At 49.2% G+C, this 19,129-nt stretch overlaps 1 protein-coding gene, 1 long non-coding RNA gene and 1 pseudogene across 3 annotated transcripts in view; all 3 read right to left on the minus strand.

Moving 5' to 3' along the window:
* The window catches only part of Gas6 (growth arrest specific 6), a 30,150-nt gene extending 15,291 nt beyond the window's left edge, over window positions 1–14,859 (minus strand). For both annotated transcript variants that reach the window (XM_034520351.2, XM_034520350.2), the window contains exons 1-4: window positions 14,597–14,859; window positions 14,190–14,356; window positions 5,977–6,001; window positions 3,997–4,059 (exon numbers count right to left, since the gene is read on the minus strand). In XM_034520351.2, the coding sequence (XP_034376242.1) occupies window positions 3,997–4,059; window positions 5,977–6,001; window positions 14,190–14,356; window positions 14,597–14,675 (334 nt within the window). In that variant the 5' untranslated portion in view covers window positions 14,676–14,859. The remainder of the gene's footprint in view (window positions 1–3,996; window positions 4,060–5,976; window positions 6,002–14,189; window positions 14,357–14,596) is intronic.
* LOC143434645 (uncharacterized) lies at window positions 2,625–3,990 on the minus strand. Its single transcript, XR_013104283.1, has 2 exons — window positions 3,543–3,990; window positions 2,625–2,987 (listed from the first exon to the last, which is right to left on the minus strand). It is a non-coding gene; the product is annotated as an uncharacterized LOC143434645 (long non-coding RNA).
* Window positions 14,860–17,236: 2,377 nt separating the features above from the next.
* LOC117722044 (small ubiquitin-related modifier 2 pseudogene) lies at window positions 17,237–19,129 on the minus strand (annotated as a pseudogene).

Genomic DNA, 19,129 nt, shown 5'->3' on the forward strand with positions numbered 1-19,129 from the left:
AACCCTGGGCCCTTCGCTCTGCACCATCTGACGGATCTTCAGTCTGCCTGGATGGGATGGGTGGGGGTGGCTCCTGTGTACCAACAAGCTAGATCCTTCTAAAGCACTGGTTCTCAACCTTCCTAATGCTGCCAGCCTCTAATACAGTTCCTCATGTGGTGGTGACCCTCCCCCCACCCCGCAACCATATTATTTCATTGCTACTTTATAACTGTAATTTTGCTTCTGCTATGAATCATAATATAAGTACTTAGGTTTTCAGGTGGTCTTCAGTGACCCCTGTGAGAGGGTCCTTCAACCTCAAAGAGGACACAATCTACAAGTTGAGAACTGCTGTTCTAAAGGGTCTAGGGATACGTGGGAGTGTCGGCTCCTATGACTCTCTCAAGGGGTGCCACTTCCTAGCCCTGATCAGTGTCCAGACTGGTCCCCCACTTGGACTGGCATTCCTTCACCCAGCGGTGTTATGCCACCTGTTAAACATCTTCAAGTTTGCCGATTCCTTCTCCTTGATGTATGTATGGCTTATCTATTGCCTGACCAAAGGCTGGCTCTAAAGTTTCACTACTAGAACATATGAAATGGGGCTGACTCCAGACAGCACATGCAGAGCTCTGATTGGATGAGGGTAACCAACCCCATTTCCCTCCTGTCCTCAAGAGTGTGGTCAGCGTCAGCTGGCCACCCCAGCCCCCGCCAGATCTGCATCAGAGGGCAGGAGTCACATGACCCAGCGCTCCTAGAGCATAGCCATACTTGTATATTTTGCCATCAGCCCATGCCTCGCACTGGCAGGTGATGCTATGCTGTAATAGGTTTCTAACAGGAAGTTCTGGGCTGGGTGGGCCCTCTGCAGTACATGAAAAGCTGAGACCTGAGAGCTGAGAACCAGCAGGAAGCCTGAGCTGTCCCTCTTTGAGGAAACGACTCTGCTTTCAGTTGGTGAACAGCCATTTTGGGAATTGAGAGTCAATGATAATCCACTTCTCTGACTTTGATTCTTGGTGTCGGCTCTTGGGCATCTCTAGCCTATTTGCTGACAGCTTAGGTCTGAAGCCAGCATTTGTTCCTTCTTGAGTTACAGGGAGCCGTTTTGGGCCAAGCCAGAGGGAATTGGAAACACTGACCACTGTCTCCTGGAGGTCATCCTAGCAGGATGCCACAAGTCTTCCAGGTCACCCACACCAGCGTTTGCTCCATTCCTGGGAGTCCTCCTCACAGGTGCTCTCTTGCCTCCCACACCTAAACTCTAGACGAAGAGGGTTCTTGCTGCCTGGCAGGGGACAGGGGGACCACCAGGCGTAAGATAAGGCAGGGGCCAACCTCTGGATTTCCCAGATGCATGCAGAAGTTCCTCCAGGCTTTTCAGGTTAGCCTCATTCCTGGAAGCCTCTATTTGTCCTGGGCCAGCTGGGCTGGGTGCCAAGCCCAGAGCAAGCCTGGGAAGCAAGTTGAGGCTTCTCAGGGAAGCTCTGCAATCTGATTCTCCCCCCCAACCTCCCCCCCCCAACCCTGTGGCCCTTTCACGTTTATATCCAAAGTCTGCTGGGTTTGCACAAATTACAGCCAACAGCATGCCTGTGAGTCTCCAACTATTTTTGATTTCTTCAGAGTGGTTGTTGGCAGATCATTATACAATGTCATTTTTCCTTAAGCAAGTAAGGGCTGGGTAAAGTTAGAGTCACCTGTAAGTAAGGGGTCAGGATTGGAGGGTCTCATTGTTCTACGGCTGCTGTGGACTTGTGGGAGTCCACTTGAAGCCAGGACGTGGTGCTCAGCTAACTTAAGTGTCTGCTTGGAGGCTTAAATTTACTTCTAAAGTTTACACTGGCAAATTTGGCATGAGGGCTGGTTAACTTGGCCAAGAAAGCCACATCTACCCATTGCAAAATCTGTCCTTAGGCCGAGGGATGATGCAGTGCCAACTTCCAATGGAGTAAAATTATTTTTAAGAGAGTCCCCCGACAGAGCCAATACCAAACCCCTTGTCCCTCCATCCCTGGAGAAATATCACTCACAACATATCATTTCTTTTCCTGTTGGAAATTTACCAAGTCCAATGTCTGACCCTTGGCAGGTGCCCAGAACTTCTCCACAGATACATTCCAGAAAGGTGAAAGAGTGGACACTGTTCTGCAGTCACTGAGGTAGCCTGCTTAGCTTTCCACAGGCAAGTGGCTATTCCTCTGTTAACAGTTTATCCTGGGTCCTTTGTGTGGCTGTGAAGCGTGAACTGGCTCATCGGGTGACAAGTTAGGGCCTGGGTACCCAGCCTGTCCAATCCAGGCCCTTTGTTATGGGCCCAGCAAGGAGCCTAGACCCCTGGAAAATCCTGATGACCTAACTCATCCATCACTGCCTGATGTTGTCTGTCAGAGGATTCCATTGGACATGGCAGGGAACCAAGCATGGCTTATGGGAAAGGAACAGAACGGAAGCCAATGGTCTTCCTGGCACCAAGCGGGCAGAGTCCATGCTTAGACTATGGCTTCTCCCTGTCACTCTAGTTGCTGTTGGCATGGTGACCAGCCCCCATGAGGTGAAGTAATGGGCTTCCAGAAGACCTGCTATGGCCAAGGTTTGCCTAGGGCTAGGTCTGAGCTCTCTAGAAATTGCCAGAATGGGGCCTGCAAAATCTTTTGCTTTAATTTTTAACAACAAAACAAAACAAACAAACAAACAAACACCAACCGAACAAACAAACAAAAAAAACCCGGGTAACCAGAGAACTCAGGCTATGGCATATGTGGACAGCAGGATGAGGAGCAGGTATAACGGGCAGCAGCCTGCAGAGCTGGCTGGTAGGCTCAGCCTTGGCCCTATCTTCCCATGCCCCAGTAGAAGGATATGCAGGTCATCAGGCACGTTATGAAAGCCTTCAGGAGGGGCACAGCTCAGGTGGGTGCTCACGGGTTCTGTGATGAGCAGAGCCAGGCAGGAGGCAGGTCTGTGTTAGCCCTCATCTGGTAAAGCATCCGGCAAGGCTTCTGGCAAATGAATTGAACATATCTGGCGCCAGCAGACACAGGAGGTTTTCTCCTCTAGTCAGCTCAGGGACAGACTCTGGAAGTACAATCTCATCCTCCTCTTCTAGGCCACCTCCCACCAAAGGAGCAGAATATCATGTCCCCACCCCCCACCCCCACGCCCACCAGAGGATGTCATTGCAATTCAAAACATCTTAAGAGGGTCTGAAGCCACAATGTCAGCCACCAACCAAAGCAATAGAGTAACCCCTCGGAGCACTGGGGCCAAAGGTGAATGTCTGGAGACAATAATTTCCTATGTACCAACAAATTAGAAAGTATAAGGAAAGAAATGACCGTCCTTGGGGGTGGGGGGGGAGGAGGATTGTGGGAGGGGCTTACTGGGAGAAGTGCAGTGAGCGGGATGTAAAGTGAATAAGTAAATAACTAAAATAATTAATTAAAACATTTGTCTTTGACCCTTTCTTAGCAACCAGAATTGTGGACAGATGCATAGGACATCATTCTAGTTAGTGATAACAGAAACAAAACCCCAAAGCTGGTCAATCAACTTGCCTTAAGCTGCGCCAAGGCAGCTGACATCTGATAGGACATGTGATTATACTGGCCTGGGAAGGGACTCCGATCAGATCATGGGGTGGTTGAGGATGGGGTGACACAGGTACACGAAAGCCATTTCGAGTTGCAGGCAGAGAACTGAAAGGGGCTCTTGCCCGTATGATCTGTAGCAGGGACACACTTTCCACCCCACAGACATTTAACCCCTGTGACATGTACATTTATTGACACACTTTCCACCCCACAGACTATTTAACCCCCTGTGACATGTACATTTATTGTTCTTTAGAGTCAAAGCAAGATGTGCTTACTTTCTTAAAAAGAAAATTAAGAGTCCAAGAAGCCGACTGGGGAGGGTCGGACAGGTTTTCATTCAGTAGCTTTATCCCAACTGTAACTGAGCCCCAGTTACCCAGGATGTGCTTCAAGTGAGGCAGGAGGGCACACTTACTCTGAACACATGTGGTGAAATCCGGGTTTTTATCTTCAGGCCTGCCATATTTTCTCATGCACTCTGCAAGAAACAGACAACACAGTCACTCTTCATCCCTGGGGTGGAGCAGGTGTCCAGGTCAGGGCCAGATGACAGTTTCTTTTCACCTGGACAGCATGGATCTGCAGTGTGTGCAGGGTCTACCTGTCAGTATGGAGCGCCTTGCAGGGACAGCAGGAAGGTATACCAGTATGACAGAACACTGAGCCCAGAACCGGTGAGTACTGGATCCTCCCATCACATAGACCAGCAAGAGCTACGGTGCAAGTGTGACTCTGGCCGAAGCTGAACTTTAAGATAGTGATGGTCCGGGCAGGACTGTTCTTAGTCTGTAGGCAGAAGTGCTCTTAAAGCACCCGAAGCCTGGAGGGCACTAGATCTGACACACATGTGTTCTTCAAGGGGAGCCAGAAGCATGGCATTGGAACACATACAACACGTGACGGCTGTGAGCCTTGGTGTTCAGCCACTCCATCTGGTCCTTCGGTAGGAGACTGTTGATTGTCCACGTGTGGAAAGGCAGTGTGGACCACGTAAGCACAGTTAGGATGCATATGTAGACTACCTAGCTCCCTCATCCCTTTGGCAGAGATGGACCAAGGCTTTTGGGCTGGTGTGGGGCCTCAGAGGATACCCCGAGTGAATGTGTATTGTGACATGGGGATAGTTCCCGAGGATTGCAAGGCCAACCGACCTATGGGAAATTGGTAAAGCCATTACCCATACGGGTCAGGACCAAGAGGAATGGCAAAGCTTCCTTGGGATTCCGGAAATGAGTGTTTACAAACTATGGATCAGTCTGTGTAAAGACTAGTGGTTTCTTCCTCCCATGTCTATAGCTTGACATCTACAGAGACTTTCCTACTAGCTAGCCCCTTCCCTGTGTTATATCTAATAAATATGTTGAGGTTCTGGGTAGTAGTCTATGTCTTAGAGAAGTCATGCATTCCAGCTTGACTGTATGTGCGTCTGTCTTTGTTTTCTCTTTTCTTCCCTAGCCAAGATTCTGGTACGCAAGCATGGAGAGTCACAGCAGGCTAGTCACTGGTCTCCTGTGCTGTTGCCAGATAGAGGTTATAAGCAGGTGCCTGTGGAATAGAGGGCCAGTATCTTACCCAAATGTGTGGTAATAATTCCAAAGACCAAGAATATGCTCTTCTTACAAGCAATATACATCCAATGTACTTCAGGTGTTCAACAAACAGTGCTCAGAGGGGAACTTAGGGCTTCTTACGGAAGCAAAGTGACTGCCCTCCAGACTGGAATCATATCTTTTGTCTCCCCTATAATAGCATATTGGAGCAGGGTAGTGGTAGTATATGCCTTTCTTTAATCCCAGCACTCGGGAGGCAGAGGCAGTTGGATTGTTGAGTTGGGGGCCAGCCGGGTCTACAGAATGAGTTCCAGGACAGCCAGGGCTACACAGAGGAAACCACATAGAGAAATAAACAGACAAACAAAAGATCTTATGATGTTTTCCTTGCCACTGTGCTTGCTCCAGTGGCTGAGAATACATGTGTGTGCTCCTGTTCAGTCACCTGTGTACAAAACCTTCTGCAAGGTTCTAAGTTTTAACTGATAATAGAGAAGATGTCGGTAAACACACAACATACAAGCAAAACTATTTTTTTTTTTGGTGTGTGTATATGTGTGGAGTCCTCAATACTCTCAGAAGTACAGAGTCCCGAGACCAGTAAACTGGAGGGCACTCAATCAACCGAAGATATCTGCAAAATAGCAGCATTAGTCTGAGGTTCAGGCAACTTGGAATAAAATGATGGGTATAAAAAACACACTCATGAGTGACCAGAGTATTGTTGACAGCTCTAAGCTCTAAGCTCCCTTCTCTCAGGAGTAACCTGGTAATGAGATTTCCCCAGAACGAAACAGGCACTCTGCATGCGTGTCAATGAAACTACTGGAGTAACTTTAACTTACCTTGATATCTTGGATAGAAATATTCCTGTGGGAAGAGAAGAAAGGCAACAGTTAACCAGCATAGCAGACGGCCTCTTGAAAAGGACTATCACCGGCTAATCAAGCCTGGCGACAGGCACAGGAAAGCAAGAGTCTTGTGCTGTGGCCCCCTCAAAGGTAGGACTTAGAAGCCACTGTTCAGAAAGGATGTCAAGGAGAGAAGCCTAGGAACCAGAGGCCTCTCCTGACTCAGCATCTGCAGGATGACTGCAGAGCACGACTGTGTGGTCACCTTCAGGGAGAGGCAAATCGCTGTCACCTATACCTAATTAGAGGTTTTCTGAGAAAATGCACGGAGAAGGAACGGATCAGTCCAGGTAGGAGCCCAGTTTCAGTCCAAGGAGAGAGAGTTCTTGTCTCAGTTAGGGTTTCCATTGCTGTGATAAAACACCATGACCAAAAGCAAGTTGGGGAGGAAAGGGATTTTTTTTTGGCTTACACGTCTGTATAACTGTTCACCATGGAAGGAAGATGGGACAGGAACTCAGGACAGGAACCTGGAGGCAGGAGCTGATATAGAGACTATGGTGGGGTGTTTGCTGATTTGCTCCTTCTGGCTTGCTCAACCTACTTTCTTATAGTACCCAGAACCACCATCCCAGGGATGGCACCACCCACAATGGGCTGGGCCTTCCACCACGGATCACTAATTAAGAAAATGCATTAAAGGTTTGCCTACTGCCCTGTCTTATGGAGGCATTTTCTTAATTGAGGGTCTCTCTTCTCAGATGACCTTAGCTTGTGTCAAGTTGACATAAAACTATCCAGCACAAGTGACCCTTTGTCAAACTGACACACAGACACGTCACGTTAAGTCTCAACTTTTTCTCATTCATTCCCAAGATCTCACATTAAAAACATAATAACTTTTAAAAAGTCCCACAGTATTTACAAATTCAGATATTACAAGTTCAGTCCCTTTAAAATACCCAGACTTAAAAATCCAAAAACGTTTGAAATTTCTAACTATGGGCTCCTCCAAGGGGTTTAGGTCACTTCTCTGGCTCTGCCCTTTGCAGCACACACAGACTGTCCAGGCTCCAGCTGGCTGCACTCCACCACAATGGCTGTTCTTGATGGTTACCCCATGGTAGTGGAATCTCCCAAATGCTGGGTCTTCTTCTGTAACAGGGCCACATTATCTCCAATAGCCTCTCCTGTGCTCTCTTCAGAAACACCAACTGCACCACACAGTGCCAAGCCTCAGCTGCTCTGCTCTCCATAACCCCTTCACGCCTTCAAACCCAGCACCACTTCTTGTCTCTTACACTACCAAGGTGCGCTGCCAGCACAAGGCACACACTTGGCCATATCTAGAACACGCTTCTGTGTGTGGACTCTCAGGAAACACCTTCCAGAAGATTTCACCTCAGTGATGCTGGTCTTTGCTCAATCACCGTTAATTTCTCAGCACTGGCTAACCAGCCTCAAGAGAGTATCCCAGCAAAGCAAAGGCGTCACATCAGGAGTTCCTCAGGCCCAGCTAACCAGGACCACAGAATCTAATTCAAAATAACAAGTGGTCCCAGTGGAGCCTTTAAACTTCCCCCTGACACGTCACAAGCCAGGTCTCTGTTATCTGCACTGCTCTCAACAGTCTCATCTCCCAAGCTCCCACAGAACAACCCACTGCACCTCAACATTCAATGGCTTTTCTACCCTAAGTCCCAAAGTCCTTCCACACACCTCCCCAAAACACAAGGTCAGGTCTGCTGTTGCAATACACCTCTATTCTGGTACCGATTTCTGTCTTAGTCAGGGTTTCTATTGCTGTGATGAAACACCATGATCAAATTTGGCTTACACTTCCACATCATAGTCTACCACTGAAGGAAGTCAGGACAGGAACTCAAACAGGGCAGGAACCTGGGGGCAGGGACTAAAAGTAGGGCCCATGGAAGGGTGCTGCTTACTGGCTTGCTACTTGTATCTTACTCGGCCTGCTTTCTTACAGACCCCAGGGTGACCAGCCTTGGGATGGCACCACACACAGTGGGCTGGGCCCATATCAATCACTAATTAAGAAAATGCCCTACAGGCTGGCCAGATCTTATGGAAGCATTTTCTTAATTGAGCGCCCCTTCTCTCAGATGACTCTAGCTTGAGTCAAGTTGACATAGAACCATCCAGCACAGCTCTCTGCATCCTCAAATGTCCCCTGTCATTGGTTTTCACACAATATCTTGGTAAAACAAAATTTCTGGTTGAGGCATGAAGCTATTCACCAGAGCTCTTTTCTGTCTCTGTATCCCCACACTGTACAGTGTGTACAAGCCATCTGGCTAGTCCAGGCCATCGACTGGATGACTAGAAGCCTGTTCAGGAGTGTTGTAAGCAACAGGCAGCCAGATAGGCAGCCACAGACTCCCAGCAGAGCGTCCACCTCACTTGCAATGTGACAGACATCCCTGTTTGTCTTCTCTCCCCTTTCTCTCACTGATTAGGGGCTATGTGGATGAGAACAGAGGTGACAGGGATGAAGCATGTGGGAGGAAGGTCCCCATGACTAGAGGGTGATAGGGTGCTTTTCTACAGTTTTGGAAAGAATATCAGAAGGAACTTAGATGTTATAGAGTCAAGTGTGGAAGTGCAGCCAGCAGGTGTGAGGAGGAGGTCCTGTGTTTGTTGTTTACGTGGCCAGGAAGAGCCTTTCACAGCCATGAACATGGAAAGGTCAAAGGTAACCAGGAGTACTGCTCTACATAAGGCCAACATAAGGCAACGTGTCTCCTGGAAGGATGCAGCAACTCTAACACCCAGCTCAGAAGGACCCAGTGGCCTTTGCAGCTTCCCTAGAGTGACATAGCTCAGAACTGACCTCCCTGTCCCCCTGCACAGGACCAGGCAGAATCCCGCCCATGGCTTCCAGCTCTCAATCCTTCTTTCTGGCCTCCTCGGAGGACCTCACCAGCCAGGCTGCAGCTGGATAGCTTCAGCGGCTGCCTGATCAGACTATGTCTGAAGGCAGCTCATGCTCCAAAGACAAACAAAACCCATATAAGAAGACAGTGTTGGACACATGCATTATCAAGACGGAGAAGCATCTGAGCCCAAAGTGGGATGCAGGTGAACTGACATTACTTCCTGTAACTGCAAAAGGGACAGGCCAACTGACAGCCCATACCACACCACCAGGAAGGTTCTAGATTACTCTGAACAGCAGCTGCCATCTTCAGAACACCATTCTCACCTGTATCTGTAAGTCCTCTCAGACTCTTAGAGGCCAAGACTTCTCTAAATGTCTAGCAGAAATGAGGCAGTGGACTGGCTTTTTTGTAGAGTTGGGGAGGGGGGCGTGTTACAAGCATCCACAATTTTGACTTCGCATCATACATGGGCCTCACAGACATAAACAAGCCCATCACAAAACCCACTTCCCCAGGCAGCGTCAGACCCTAGGGTGCTCACACCCACACCCTGGCCCTGTGGATGTGGACTCCCATAGACCATGGGATGCTGCTTTCACAGACAGGCTTCATGGAGTGAACTCCCGGTGAACGCTGAGCATCGGGTGCTCAGTGTGGAGTGAGCACATGTTCTACCCCACCAGCTCTGCACACAGAGTTACAGCGTGAGGATGTAAAGGGTGCTGTTCACCAGAGTCTGGGGAACATTCTAAGCATGGGCAGGAAGGCATGGTTGCAGAGGAGAGCTTTCAAATTCTGGGGGCATCTAGGCAGAGTATTTCCTAGATGTCTCTTCTCTGCCAAGAGTCCAAATTCCAAGTCTCAGAAGGTCTCTTTTCCTGCTAAGACACCCCCTCCTCTACTCTCCCCTCCCCACACTGTGCCTGTGTCCCTGTTGTCTACTATTCTAAGAGGAAACAAGGTGGGAGGTGTTCCACCTACCCTGCAACTGGCCTCCCCAAGCTGTCCTTAGAAAGCCCACCATCTCAGGAAAAATGTCCTTAGTGGGTAGACATGGTTTAAGAATGGTCACCTAGGTCCCAGACCCTCGGAATTAACAGGGCCCCCAAAGTCCCATGAGAGTGCAGCAGCAGCAGATACAGGTCTGGGGGCAGGCAGGGAGAATGAATCAGGGCTAACAAGAGATGAGAGATAGTCAGGGAGGGAGGAGCTATCATTCACCTCCCGGGAGTATTTATCCTTGCAGCCAGCCAACCCACTGTGAGTCTTGCAATACTGCACTTTGCATCTTAAATTTTAAAAAGAAGGTGCCAATCAGCAACCAGGTTTAAAGTGTGGGGCCGAGGTTCCCGCTGGGATTAACTTCTTGACTAGGAACCTCTAGAGGCAAGCATCTACTGGGGGAGCAGCCTTAACCGATTAGGTACCTCACTGAAGAGATTCTGCAGAAGGGCCTCACCTGGGGCAGAGCTACAACTTCAGGGCCTCTTGGGAATCAGCAACTGGGGCAGGGAACCCAACCAGTGGGAAGGAAGTGCCCGGAAGGGACAGTAACAATAAAAAGGGAAACCAGATAAATGGAGAGGCCCATGGGGGAGAGAAGGGACAGAGAGATTAGAAGTAGCCAGGGCTGGCACCACAGGGGAGCCGCCTCTGAGGAATGTGGGTGGAGTGGCACAGCAACTGTGTGGAGGGATCCTGCATTTCCTCTCCAGAGAAAGTCAGGAAGAAGCTACCTCGGCTCACTGGAGGTCCCAGGCCTGGCCCTTTTCTTCCCAATGACAGAAGAAATGCTAACCAAACAGCCAGACTCTTCCTAGACACAGTGACAAAACAAAACAAAACAAAACAAACAACCTCGTGGTTCGCCACATGGAGATGGCCTGTTTCCAGCTGTCGAGGCCCACCCAGTAGGGAGGGCAGGACCACACTCTCATGCCCTCCCTGGGGGCCCTGGAAATGAATAGCAGAGATAAGAAGCCCTGGGTGTGTGTGCAGGTGTGAGTCAGCTACAGTTGGCCAGGGCACCACTCAGAGCCACAGGAGGCTGGCTGGTCTACTCCAGCATCCTAGTCCTCAACAGCAGGGAACACACAATGGGATTTTAACAAGTACTGAGAGCTTTTCCTAAAAACCACACTGACTCCTCAAGACCCACAAGAGGCCTTGGATGAAGTCCCAGCACCTCTACTTTCATTTTGAGTCTGGGTGCTTTCTTTCTCAGGTCATCTGCTTTTTTTTTGGGGGGGGGGGCACTGTCTACATAAAACTGGAAATACATACCCATCTCATCCCCCTGCCAGGTTGACCACACAAAGATAAGCGGAGATGAAGGATCTGTTAACATTTTGTCTTGTCCCAGATCCCAGAGGGAAGTTAACCGTCTCAAGGGACAACAGTCTTAGAGATGTCTGAGAGCAGTTATAAAGGAACCCACACTCCCGAGGACCCCCTTGTCCCTTCAAATAATAAGGACCCCTTCTAACCACTTTGCAGAATCAGAACGGAGACAGCATCAGCCAGACCGCACTTGCCGAGTCTTGCTTAACTCTGCATATCTCATACCCCTGTGCCCAATCCTTCTATTGAAAAACTTAAGCTCACATCAGCATCCCGAGACAACCCTGAGGTAGGTCCCTGGACCGCTTGTTCCTTTTCTGTGTGCACTGATGATATCTCTGTCCCCGGCTTCTCACTATTTCTAGTCTCTATGGATAGAGTTGCCTGGGTAGCCAAGCCTAGATCTTTGAGATTCCCAGACCTGGCCTAAATTACACTCACAAGATCAGCCCCTATGTGCAGATCCTACCTGACCCAGTAAGGATTCCCTAGGACCATGCTGAGAATCTGGTCTGGTAGGCGATCTGCAGACCACAGCTTCTTGTCCTTACAGGGCAGGTAAGCCAAAGCCACGCCCCCTTGTCAAGATTGTCTCAAGGGTTGCTTCCTCCTACACAAGAAATGAGCTACATTTCAAGGCCAGGAAAACTGAGCTAGCGTTTTCGTAGGAAGGTAAGTCTTTTCTTACTCTTCCTTCTGAGGCCATGATGGTGACTGGCCCTTGCATGTCCACTGGTGCAGGTCTTAGGTCTCCCCAGGGAGACCTAAGCAAGGTATGGAGAAGGGGAGGCTCCAGTCATAGGTCCCTACAGAGGAACACCAGGACTCCAGAGCACACAGTCTGTTGCTACCCCTTCCTGAGGCTTCCCCAGTATCTCACAAGGGCATGGCAACAGAAAAAAAAAAAAAAAAAAAAAAAAAAAAAAAAAAAAAAAAAAAAAAAAAAAAAAAAAAAAAAAATCGACCAGCAGCTAAATCAAGGTGGTAGCAGCTAGGAAAGAGCTTTGATTTGGAATCCTGCAAAGAGGTGAGGTACAGGTTGGACGCCAGGGTTAACAGTTTCCATACTGCAGGCAAGAGGCACAGGTCAGGCATTCAAGCTGACTCATGGGAGGAAAATCCATGTGTTAGGCTGCAGGGGTTACAGAGGGGACAGTTCTAGATAGCTCTGATGGGAATAGGTGTCTGCCAAGTCCTGAAGGAGACAGGCTGCGACAGGACCAGAGGAGACTGCCCTTGCAAGCATTATAGCCTGGAGTTTCACCCAAAAGGTGATAGAAAAGGGAAACCCTCCCATGGGGGGTCCCGAGGGCATCACTCTTTTTCATGTCTTCATTTCACACCTTTGCAAATAAAATTATAATTAAAACATACAAGCAATTAAAACCAGAGGGACTTGACTCTAAGAGCAGCTCCATGTCCAGGCAGCCAGGAAGGGCCAGCTTGGGCCTGTCTGCCCTGGCAGGCAGGCTGCAGAGGGGCGGGACTCCTCGGCTGGGTGGTGGCCTTGTTGCTCTCAACTCTTGTCACCACAAGCCCTGTCCACACTGAATGGCAAAACGCTTCATGGGAGGGTGGAGTTGTAACACACAGAACCAGTCCCCTAAGCCCAGGTGACCAAGGACTGGGACTGGCCCTACAATGTCAATAGCTGAACTCATTTTGTTGAGAGGAATCATCAACAGAGCAGCAGCAGCAGCAAGGGTATAAAAAGATCAGCCATCTGCCCCTATACTGCTGTTGATGCCTGGGGCAGCACCATGGGGAGGGGAGTGAGGGTGGGAGGGTGGGGGTGGGGCCACAGCTTGTCACTTGATCTTGGCTTCCACACTGGGTAACAGTGCCAAAGCAGCTACGGTGACACTCAACAGCTGTAGCACTGGTATCAGAAAAGCAGCTTTGACAGGGATTGTCCAGTCAGCCGATTAGACACAAGTCAAAGCAAAGGTCTGAACGGCTCACACAGAGCCATCCAAAGATCACGTGATCCTTACTTCACCCCAGAAGAATTCTTTGAAAGGAAAATGCCAGCGGAACCCAAAATTGAGAAACCATACCGATTTGGCAGGTGACAGGGGACCCTCTGCATCACTATAGAGGCCTGTGTGTTAGTCCAGATTTTAACCTCAGGCATGCCCTAAACTGGGGTGTGTTCCCCCACGAGTCCACTCAGCCCTCACACGCACCTTCTGTGGAGAGTCCTGTGCATACATAGGCTGCTGGCTGCAGTTGGCTGCATGCCTGCTTCATTCCCCAAGGACATTATTAATAGAAGTTTGTCCTGGGCCAGCACAGCCCTTGCAGAGGCAGGTGCCGGGCCCTTCCTCACGTTGCTCCCCACCCGCCTGTGCGCGAGTTCTTTGCACACTTCCAGGCATCGTATTTTTGGACCTGCTGCTGCAAGCAATTCCAGCCTTGAGATCTTTCAATTCCTCTTTCAGGAAAACCCTGGGTCCCTCCGGAGGAAGACCAAGGAGGAGCCCCACCCCTCACCTCCAATCCAATCTAGGGACAGGCAATCTTAGGAAGCCTTTGAGTTTCAAATCACTGCGGATTTTTTTCCCCACGGGTGCTTTCTTTTCGAGGGGGTAGGGGAAGGTTTAGTTTGAACATACGCTCTCGGAAGGGCTTCCTTCAGAGTCTATTGAAGGGATCTCAGGGGAGCACATTCAAGGGCACGCCTTCTGCTCCCGAAAAGGAGATGATCTGGGGGGTCATCTGAGGAACTGTGGCTCAAGAATGGAGAAATGCAAGTGGGGTGGAAATAAGGCTCGGTGTCTAAGAGTTCTGGGGTGCACGTGGTGGCGCGGTCCACACAAGGATCCTTAAATCTCCAGAAAGGATGTCTGGGATTCCATAGTCCCCAGGTCTCCTGGACCTGCACAGGGTGGGAGTCGGAACTTGCGGCACCCAAAAGTATGGGTTCTGGGACACACCCCCGCCCCCCGAGACCTAGACACAGCTCACCGTCTCCAGGTCGTTCTCGAACACCTCTCTGGCCTCCTCCTTGCTGCACACCTCCTCCACACACTCCCGTTCCAGGTGGCCCTGCTTGGCCTCCTCGAAGACTTGGTAGGCGCGGCGCTGCCTGGGCCGCAGGAACTGCGCCGCCTCACGCGCCCGCAACAGTACAGCTGCAGAAAGAAGGGTGTGCAGTCAACCTGCACCCATTCGGGGCTGGAACATCGGGGATTCCGGGGGACCATGATGCTTGTGTGTGTGGGATGCTCCGGGTCCATGATGCCTAGAGCCCAGAGGTCCGGGACCAGGATGCCAGGGTTTCTGGGGTACCCTGCACCAGGATGCTGCATCGGGGTGCAGGCCTGGAGCGCCACACCAGGGGGTGGTGGGTTTGCCCCCCCCCCCCTACTCACTGTGCGAAGACTCGGAGGCCAGCAGAAGCAGCAGGAGCGCAGTGCCCAGGGCGGCGGCGGGCCCGGGCGGTGGCGGCATGGCGAGGCCCGGACCAGGCAGCCGGGAGCGTGCAGTCAGAGCACCCAGGAGGCTGAAGCGAGCCGCGGACGCCGCGGGACACGGGCACCGGTCATCCTGGCCAAGCGGCGGTGAAGGTCACATCCCTGCGGCGGCAGCGCCGCACCCGGCGCTCGCTGCGGTTCTGGGCCGTGAAGGAGGCAGCGGGTGAGGGCGGGGCTTGGGGCGGGTGGGGTGGGGCCTAGGCTGAGTGGGCGGAACCTTTGGGGGCGGGGCCGAGCTGGTTGTGTCAAGGCGGGCTGACTGGTTCGACTCCAGTATCTTCAAAACTTCACCGCTATTATAACCTATGATGCGGTAAAATGAAAGGAGACTTGTAGCTGGGCGTCCTGCCCAGATACAATTTGACTGTTTTCTATCCTCCTCTGCAGGCATCGTTTTTGGAATCTTCATTCTTGGGCACATTTTTTAAAAGAGATGTAACATCCACTAAGGAAACAATAACTGAGGCCACACCCAGTGGCGTGGAGGTCCACAGCGCAAGATGTTATTCCCTCTGTAATCTGATTTCCACACCACAGGCTAAAAGCAGCATTGTGTATTTCCCAGTACCAAAGCTTCCTGGCTCTTGACTCAGAACACTTTGCAAGGTCATAGTCAAACACACACACACACACACACACACACACACATCCCTTGCAGACCAATCACAGGATGTAGATATGTAGCAGCCAGTCAAACCCCAATGGGGGGCTGCTCCTGAGACTCCCTTACCTCAGCATGCTGACAGAAAAGGATAGGGAGTCATCCCATTTTTTTGGGTAAATGCAACCCAGATTCTTGGGAGCACACAGGGTCATTACTGGTGGAATTCTTTAAGGTCATTTGTTTGAAGGTGGGGCTAACAGATATGTTAATTTCAGAGAAATGGATGTCATGGGAATAGTCTTAAAAGAGAATTGAAAATTGGATAAGCCATCTGTGCCTGCTTCCAAACCAGAATCACAGCACTCACAGGAAACCAAGCCAAAGGCTTCAGAAGTCAAGAGGGCACCCCAAATTTCCTAAGGCTGCCCCAGGCCTACCTACAAACACTATGAATTTGGGAAGAATATTTGCTGTATTAATTTTCTGCTCTTCCTTAAGAAGAAACACCCACCAGGCAGTGGTGGTGCACACCTTTAATCCCAGCACTTGGGAGGCAGAGGCCTGCAGATTTCTGAGTTTGAGGCCAGCCTGTTCTACAGAGTGAGTTCCAGGACAGCCAGGACTACACAGAGAAACCCTGTCTTGAAAAATGAAGAAGAAGAAGAAGAAGAAGAAGAAGAAGAAGAAGAAGAAGAAGAAGAAGAAGAAGAAGAAGAAGAGGAGGAGGAGGAGGAGGAGGAGGAGGAGGAGGAGGAGGAGGAGGAGGAGGAGGAGGAGGAGGAGGAGGAGGAGAAGAAGAAGGAGAAGAAGAAGAAGAAGAAGAAGAAGAAGAAGAAGAAGAAGAAGAAGAAAAAGAAGAAAAAGAAGAAGAAGAATCATCATCACTGGTTTCAAAAGTGTCGATTTTTCATGAACACTCACTGCAAGCCAAGTAGTAAGTGGTCCACCATTTCCTAGGGGTCTAAGGAATGGGCGTGAATGGATGGAGGTCAAGTGGTTTGCATGCCTGCAGCTGCTGCTTGTGCACCTGTGGAAGTTTGGAGCAGAGATGCTTTTTCCAGTTACTTGAATGCTCCCCCTATCCCTTGAGAAATAGCTTCTCTGGCTTCTATGGTGTGGTCATGACTCAGATGACCAGGAGCCAGCACCACCTCAACTAGATGGAGTCATCCAGGTCCTTTGGCTCCTTTTAGCCTGGACCTCAGTCTCCCCCGCATTCCCAATGCATTCTTTCTGCTGAGTATCCCAGTAAAGACGCCTCACGTTATATAGACCTTTGGTTTAGTAAAGTGCATCCTCCTGGTTTTGATTTAGAAAACGGAGCAAGGAGGAAGCAAATGTGGGGGGAAGTGGAAGATTGGATGAGGGTCATTGTGACTGAGTCATCAGCACAAACAAACAACAACAAACAATCCCTTTCTAAGGCAGATGTGGGAAACTGGTAAGAACCAACCCAGGTAAATATTTCACATTTGATGTGCCCTGGGATGGGAATGGTAAGTCTCAGCCCCACAGGGCAGGAGGTCGGAGCTGTCTGGGGTGCTGCAAACAATCTGGCTATGGAAAGGAAAGCTGGTTGCATCTCTTGTCAAGAATAAGCTAGGGTGATTGTGGAGGTCGGGTGGAAGAGCAGTGTCTGGACAGAACCAGTTCTGCATGGTCCCCAAGGGCACTTCTCTGTTCAACACACTTGAGCTGAGAAGCTCTTGTTCTTTTGAAAAGGATTTGTCCTAGGAGCAAACCAACACTCTGTTTGGTTTCTGTTTGGGGTTTGATATCCTTATCAATATATGGAAATTCCTTTAAGTTGTGCCTATAAGACAGTTTTTGACATACCTGAGGCCTAGGTGTTTACCTGTGTAATTGGATGACAGCATGATCCAAAGAGTGCCTGTCCCCTTTGCTAATTCTTCCTTTCTTCCCAACATGCCTCCTGTCCCCTGAATCCCCACACCCTAGAAAACTTCTAATACTACAGATGAACTGGCAGTTTCTAGCATTACGTATAAAACAAATCTATATTAACTATATTTTTTGCTTGGTTTTTTCAACCACCATATTTTCATTTGTGCTCACCATACTCTATTGTATGGATATACTACCTATTGATGGACATTAGAGGATTTTTAAAAAAAGATTTATTTATTTATTTTATATGAGTACACTGTAGCTGTCTTCAGACAGACCAGAGGAAGGCATCGGATCCCATTACACATGGTTGTGAGCCACCATGTGGTTGCTGGGAATTGAACTCAGGACCTCTGGAAGAGCAGCCAGTGCTCTTAACCACTGAGCCATCCCTCCAGCTCAAGTTGCTTCCTTTCTTAAAAATCAGACAATAGGTTGTTAACGCTTATGGACCACTTATGTACAAATTATCACATGCTGCTCTGCTTTCATTTCTCTTGAGCTTTCTTTTTATTTTAATAAGACATTTATTTAAACAAGAGGCTTGACTTGAAGGGAAAACTATGTAGGATCGTTTTGTCCAAGAGCAGTTTACCCCTGCTTAAAGACAGATTGCCCTGCGTGTAACAGCTACGTACAAAAGAAGTTATAAAATTGTCCTTGGTTTTACAATGGTAGATGAAAAACATTAAAATTCACCCATCAAATGAGGTATGCAAGAATTTTATGTTGCTGGGTTCTTTTGTTAAAACGATGAGAAGAAAATAACTTACTGGAATATAAGGAGAGGAATGAACATGCCACTGATGGAGAAAGGGGGATGTTTTCACAGAACCAGTACTTTCCCCCAGACCAGCCCCATCTGATGTCAACCAAAACAACATTGGCCATTTAGTTTTAAAAAGAATTTAAAAAGAGCAATGTTCTTGTGCACACACACACCAGTTACTTTGTGTACAATAAAGAAATGGGGACAGGGAAATAAAGGAATAGAGAAAGCTGTACTGTAGTAGCCAGGGTGTGGCAGAACCAAATCTTAGCTTTCTAGTTGAGAGTGAGAGCTCACATGGCTCCTGTGGCTCCCGTGGCTCCCGTGGCTCCCGTGGCTCCCGTGGCTAACATGGCGTTTGGTCTATAACAAAATTCTGGAGAAAAGCAGCAGGTTCCCTTTTCAGTAGACACCTCCTGTCTGCTGCTGGAACACACCAATTGTATCTTCATCCTCCATTTCCAACTTTGCAGATGTGTCTGTTTCATTGATCGGTTGCCCATCAAATCAGAATCTGATCTGCCTCCTTGACAAGCCCAGTCGTTCCCAATAGGCTTTCATGAGTTTACTAAGTGCTGTCTGCCTCTTAATCTTCAACTGCACCACAGAACTGTGCTGCCCCTTCACCTTCAAATTAATATGACCACTGTTCATTCCTTCCTCAAGTTTCTTGTCAGCCATGGTGAGTACCATAGTCTTCCTCAGGGGCCACTTCACAAAAGAGGCACCAGGTCCGCACTGAAAGAGCACACAGGCAGCAGCAGAAGAGGCAGCTTGAAGGTTTTTAAACATTTTGTTTGTTTAGAGTATGTGTGTGTGTGTGTGTGTGCATATGTGTGTGTACAACCTGTAGAAATCTCGTTCTCCTTCTACTATGTGGCTTCCAGGAACTAAATTCAGACCCTGGGGCTTGGCTATAAATACATTTACATCTAAACTATTTCAACAGCCCGTGCAAGTTTCTCCTTGGAAAATACCTAAGCACAGAATAGCTGGCTCACATGGCAGATACTTATTTAACTTTAAAGATTATGAAAAACATTTTCCCAAAGTCGTACTGTTCCACACCCCACCAGCAGTGCGTGGAGCTTCCTGTTGTAGCGGTCAGCAACACTTAGCACGGTTTGTAGGTGTTAGGCGTTTTACTTGG

Source organism: Arvicanthis niloticus, chromosome 16 (assembly GCF_011762505.2).
Source record: "Arvicanthis niloticus isolate mArvNil1 chromosome 16, mArvNil1.pat.X, whole genome shotgun sequence".
Taxonomy (NCBI): domain Eukaryota; kingdom Metazoa; phylum Chordata; class Mammalia; order Rodentia; family Muridae; genus Arvicanthis; species Arvicanthis niloticus.